This window comes from Bos taurus, chromosome 10, assembly GCF_002263795.3.
Source record: "Bos taurus isolate L1 Dominette 01449 registration number 42190680 breed Hereford chromosome 10, ARS-UCD2.0, whole genome shotgun sequence".
Classification (NCBI taxonomy): Eukaryota; Metazoa; Chordata; class Mammalia; order Artiodactyla; family Bovidae; genus Bos; species Bos taurus.
The window spans coordinates 65380825-65387178 of NC_037337.1; the positions used below are offsets into that span (position 1 = coordinate 65380825).

Below are 6354 nucleotides of genomic sequence, written 5' to 3' on the forward strand. Positions count from 1 at the left end.
TGCATCCTATGGGGAGAGAAACCATAGATTATCAAATAGTCAAGAACTACTTGACTAGAGCTGGATAATTTTCCAAGTCTCTCCAATTTAGATCCTGGTGCATGTTCTCTCTGAGGGGGAAGGAAGTGCTAGGGAATAGGTGAGATGGCTGGCACAGGACCCCTCCCACATACCAACTGCCCAGGCCCATTTGAGATGGACTTTGTCAAAGGAGCCCTGGCACAACTACAAGCCTGACTCCGCAGCTCCCAGAACTTTGGTCCCATGAGTCAGGGAGCAGAGGCAGGGTCTGGGGTGCAGGAGACACATACATATTGCTCTTAAAGGGACAAGGGAGAAGGAACGGGAAGGAAAATGGCTGAAACATAAACCACGTGTGGACTAAGAGAGGTAAGGAGGAAAGGCGCTTTAGAGACATGAAGACTATCAAGATCCATAAATTTGGCACAGGCATGGTGAACACCAAGAGTCCTGGAGATGGAGATCTGTGCTGACACTAAACGTGGAAGAAGCTGGCACTTTCGGAGTATCTATTAGGTGCTAGGAATTCTGCTGATCTAATAATCCTGCAAAGGGTGTGTGATCAGCCCCAAGCAAGAAAGATTAAATACGAGTACCACAGCTTTTAAATGTCTGACTCTTCTTTCTGCCTGCACTGTCTAACCAGAAAAGAAGCCCAGCACGTGTCCTAAATGAGGCAGCCTGTCTGATATCACTTCTGCAAAATGCAATGACAAGGGGCAGGACTATGAATCCGAAGCTGGCAAAGAAGGGAGAGGGCTTCAATCATTTTGCAACCTTCCTGGGCTCTGGCCACGTGCCGGCCACGGGGCTAGGTTCCGGGAGGGACGTTACAAGAACCCTGCTCACCGCACCTTAGAACGAACGGCCAACTGTCCCCCCTCCCCCCAACATGGTAACCAGCTCGATCGCCGGGCCAGGACGCGCAGTGTGGGGCCCGCACCGCGCTGGAATTGGCGAGCTGAGACCGCGGCTGGGCTTGGAGGCGAGTAGGGCAGGAACAGGCTAGTCTTCCCACTCCCGATTCAGTTTTACCAAGCGCAAGTCTCCGGGTCCGTGCACCACCAGGGAGAGGTTCTCGGGCTTGGCCGCCGCCATGTCTGTCGCTCTCTCCCTCTCGGGTCGGGGCCGCTGTCCGCAGCTGGTGAGGTGGCTTGGTTGGCGGCCCCTTGGAGGGTTGGGGGTGAGGGGCGGGAGGCTGGGCTTTGACTGGGAGCGCGCGCCGAGCTCCGGGCGGGGCCTCCTTGTCCCTGACAGCCGGGGCGGGGCTAGCGGAGAGGGGCGAGGCTAGCCTTCCCCAGGGCTAGCCGGGGGCGGGAGTGGGGAGGGGGAGCGGGTGGGGGGAGGGTGCGAAGAAAGTTAGAGAGTGAAGGGAGGGGGTAGGGAAGGGAGAGGGAGAGGTAGGAAGGGGGTGGGGAGGGGTGAAGAAGACCAACCCAGCTCCACCTGCAGTGCACAGTTGGTCTGTCTCACATCCAAGGGGACCAGTCTGCCCTGAAAGTAGTCTGCAGAGGCAGTACCCCTCAGACCAGAGCTCTCAAGCTTTAGCTGCGGAGTAATGAGGATGGGCAGTGTGGGGCAGTTTCTCAGGACCAGCACAGAGATTTTGATACAGTCTAGTCTCAACTGAGGCCTTAGGGTCTGTATGATTAGCATTGAGAATGCTGAGGCTGCAGGTGGCCAATGGTGTGCTGCACTGATGCAGTGTCTATGTTGGGCGCATGTCCCCAGAATGCAGCACAGTGCCTGGCACCAGAAGTGAATGAATGAAATGGTGCATCGCCCTGTGGGCCTGATGCTTAAGTGTAAGGAGGCCATGCAGTGGAATCTGTGAGTCCCTTTCTCTTACCCAGCTGCTTTTTATATTAGAAGCAGGATTTCTGCCCAAATTCTTCCTTTAAGTCTCTCTCCCCTTCAAGAAACAGGGAAGTTTAACTCTAAGGGGAGAGAGTTGCCCTCTGGGAAGGCCTAAGTCTGCAAAGACCCAACCCTGCTTTGAGGACTTTGAAGACAGTGTATGGATTTCATTCCCTACACCCTTTCCTCCTCCAGACACTCTACCAGATCCTCTCACCTACTCCTGGACACTTTCCCCAGCACCTTATTTCTTGACGATGTTTTAGTGCGGCACCTACTCCGTGCCTCACATATGGGGCATGGCCTGTCTTTTCACTAGTAATCCTCCCTTCCTCAGATGTACTGGAAACCCACTGGGACTAAGGCCTCATTCGTTAAACAGAACCTGGTAAACTGGTCTATACAATGAAGGAGCTCAAAAAAGAATATTTGATGATGAACATGGATCAGACTTTGGAATGCCAATAATGACACAAAAGGAAGTGTGTGTGTTGGTGGGGGGGGAGTATTACAAGGTATAACAAGGCAATGGGATGGATTTTGTAGGGGACTTACAGAGTCAGTCATGTTTTTGCTTTGAGACGCCTCCCACAAGGTTTGGCTGTGCTTGGCTGGTTCCCCAGGCTGCTCCTGCACTCTGCTGAGCAGGCCGTAGAGAGATGACTAACTAGGGGTTGCTTGCCTTCACTCAGGCACCTGAATTTAAAACAGCTTCACCTTCTTGCCTTGTAGCATTTCATCACAGTCTCCCAGAAGGTTTTTCCAATGAGTAAAGCTGAAGATGGAGAAAGCCTCAGGAATGGCTTAAGAGCGGAAGGCTACTTGAAGTAGATACTTCTTGAGTTTTAAGAAAACAGAACATCAGAACCAAAAGTCACTAAAATAATGCCACAGCTGCCACATTTGGAGTGGTATTTGTTTTCTCCTGAGCAATAGCACTCTGAAACTCTCTTGAAGGCTGTTGGCTGAAGACCAAGAGATTTGGAAGGGCAGGAGAGATACTTTTTGTTTTTTTTTGGCTGTGCTGGGTCTTCGTTGCTTTCACGTTGGCTTTCTCTAGTTGTGGTGAGCAGGGACTACTCTCTAGCTGTGGTGAGTGGGCTTCTCACTGCAGTGGCTTCTTTTGTTGCAGAGCACAGGCTCCAGGGTGTGCGGGCTTCAGTAGTTACAGCACACAGGCTCGGTAGTTGTGGCGCAGGGGCTTAATTGCTCGGAGGCATGTGGGATCTTCCCAGACCAGGGATAGAACCTACGTCCCCTGCATTGGCAGGCTGATTCTTATCCACTGTGCCATCAGGGAAGTCCAAGAAATACATTTTAAAAATATTCTATGACTAGGGCCCTTTATAGAAAAGTTAACATGGTGAGTTGATAAAGGTTTTTCAGAAACTGACATTTTTAAGACAAAAAAAACCAAGTCCTTATTACAGTATTTAAACAACTAGTTGTCATCTTTCTATGTAATTTCCTAACAGAGACCAGCATTCACAGTGGTGAGGAACAGATTTTTTTTAGGCATTTTACTGAATAAAGGATAAAATGCTGGCTTTGCCTTTCCTGCTGGCCTACTTAGCACAGCTTCTCTGGGCCTTGGCCTAACTTTCCCAAACAACACAGCACTTTTAGGCACTCTTTCCACTGAATACAACTTCAACAACTTGTCAATAGAATTCTGCCAGAAAAACTTAATTTGAACTTTAAAAATTTAATCACAGGATGCATATCTTCTGGGGTCAAACATCCAGAGAAAGAGGGAACATCCTTCACTGATACTGGGTTACTATAGATCTGGAATTTTACATAGCGCATTAACAAGAAAAATCAGTGTGTCGCAAGGCCTTAATATTCCAAAGGTCAAAACAGTTATAAAATCTCTTGATTTCCAGATTTCTCCATTTTGTCATCAAGTATTCAATTACTCGAACCTGGTTATTTACAACAAAATAAATAAATAAAAACAACCACAAAAGCAACCATGAGATTTCCTGCAGATCTTAAAAAATAAGGTTACTCAAGAGAGTTAAGCCAGTAAAATTCATATGCAGCGGGTAAGATTAATGGACTTCCCCCAAGGAACTGGCAATATATCTGCCATTAACAAATCTCAAGAAAGAAGGGTTAGAAAAAGAACTAAGAGAGCAGGGAATTTTAATCTAGAACCATCCAAGGGAGAGAGGCGCTTGGTAGTGGTAGCAGTGCAGCTGGGACAGAGAAGTGGAAGCAAGTGGACAGACAGGTTAGGTGACTGCCAAATGTCAGCTGAGGAAGGTAACTTGGGCTTAGACAAGTGGTGGAAGGGAGATGGAGTGCAGAGGACAGATCCAAGATTTTTATTTTTAATGATTTTATGTATTTATTATTTATTTTTGGCTGTGCTGGGTCTTCATTGCTGTGAGAACTGAAGCTGTATGCTAACTGCTGGCTTTCAAGATAGAGAAAGGTGTCAACAAAGATGCAGCTCTGGATGCTAGAAAAGACGACTAATTAGATTCTCCCAGAGAGACTCAGGAGGAAGCAGACAGCTTGATTTTGGCCCAGAGAAACTGATTTCAGACTACTGACCTCTAGAATTTTAAGAGAATAAATGTGTATTGGTGTGTTATTCCAGCTTTGAGATATTGTTTACATATAACATTGTGTAAGTTTAAGCTGTACAATGTGATGGTTTGACACGTTTATATTAGGAGATGTTTAAAACTACAGGGCTAGTTTATTAGCTTTAGCTCATCCTTTAGCTCATATAATTACCATTTTGTTGTCATTGTATTGGTGAGAACATTAAAGCTTCACTCTCATGGCAACTTTCAAGAATACTTCAAGTTACTTGCTGTAGTCACTAAGGTGTATATTAAGATCTCCAAAATTTACTCATTTTGATTTGTATTATGTTGAGTTATTCTTGCATCAGGGATTAAGCTCACTTGATAACCGTGAATGATCCTTTTAATATGCTGTTTAATTTGGTTTGCTACTGTTTGGTTGAGAATTTTTTATCTATATTCATCTGATCTTTGGAATATTGGTCTATATCCTGTAATGTCTTTTTTTTTTTTCTTTAAATTTGGCTGCAGTGCTTGCGGGATCTTAGGTCCCTGACTGGGGATCGAACCTGAGCCCTGGGAGTGAAAGTAAGGAGTCAATCTCCTTACTTGTTATTGGTCTATTCAGATTTTCTATTTCTTCAGGATTCAGACTCAGTAGATCGTATGGTTCTAGGAATTCACCCATTTCTTCTAAATTATTCAACTTGTTGAAATATAATTTTATTTTCCTGTTACTAGTTAACATCCTTTCATTTCAGCTTGAAGAACTCCTTTCGGCATTTCTTATACGTAGGCCTAATGGTAATGAACTCCTTTTGGTGGCACCAGGACCGGGAGTCATGGTGACTCATTTCTCTCAGTCCGTCAGGGTCCCCAGCCCGTTGACAAGTGATACTGGGAGTCCACAAAGACGGTAAGGGCTGTTGGAGTCCTCAGCAGTGTCCCCAGATCCAGATGCTATGGACCAGGGCAAGCAGCAGTGGCGACTGGAGCTATGCACACAGGAGCTGTGGGGCTGGCTGCTGGTGCCTGCGGCGGCAGGGGTAATTGCTAACACACATGGAGTGGTGGGGACCAGGGCAGGCAGCAAGGGCCAGCGCCGACTGTGCATGCACTGGCACCTGCAGGGCCCTGGCTGGCTGTATGCATTACCATGGCTGCTGGGAATCACCACCAGCGTGTGGCAGTGGAGCCCACCTGGGATTGGGCTAAGGGCATACAGGTACACGTTTGGAGGGGTTAGTGCAGGTGAGTGCCCTGGCGCAGGCCAGTGACAAAAGACAGAGCCTGATCCAGGCCCTCAAGCAGCTGCAGGGTCCCAGGTCACTGGCCTGCTCTGCCTTGGCTGCAGTCTCCCCATGGACATCCATATATACTAGTGGAGTCTGGTGACAGGCGTCAGGCCTGTGGCATGCAAGTACACAGCTAGAGGGGCTTTTGTCAAGTGCATGCAGTGGCGGGGGTGAACTGCAGAGGTCTAGCCGGGCATCTTCAATTCATGCAGCTGCAGAGGCCTGGGCTGGCTGCCAGTGTGGTTCCTGGGCTCCAGTGGGCAAGGGGAGGGACTCAGGAGGTTGGCATTAGCAAATCCAACTACCTTTGGACAAATGCCAGTGAAACCTGCAGAGCATCCCTAGCAGCTGTGCAGGCTGTCAGTTTCTTCAGTGTTGAAAGCTTTTGGGCTCACCTGCAGAACAGGTTACTGGGAACTGTGGTTGCTCTGATTGTGTGACTACCACTGGAATCACCCACTTTTCTTCCCCAAACCTAGCTATCTTCATACACCTCAGCTTTGCCAGTCTCTGAGTGGGGTGAACTGAAGCAGGTCCTTCCTGTGGGAACCCCAAAGGCAGGAGAAGCTGGCTGCTCACCCCGTTGTTCCTTTCCTGATGAGTACTAATTGGAGAGGTCTGTCTTGGTGTTGAGCAATGCC

General features: G+C 48.1%; 1 protein-coding gene across 1 annotated transcript in view; it reads right to left on the minus strand.

Moving 5' to 3' along the window:
* The window catches only part of SORD (sorbitol dehydrogenase), a 34178-nt gene extending 32995 nt beyond the window's left edge, over window positions 1-1183 (minus strand). Inside the window, exon 1 of the mRNA NM_001037320.1 lies at window positions 1057-1183. Coding sequence (NP_001032397.1) covers window positions 1057-1119 — 63 coding nt within the window. The 5' untranslated portion in view covers window positions 1120-1183. The remainder of the gene's footprint in view (window positions 1-1056) is intronic.
* Between the last annotated feature and the right edge of the window lie 5171 nt (window positions 1184-6354).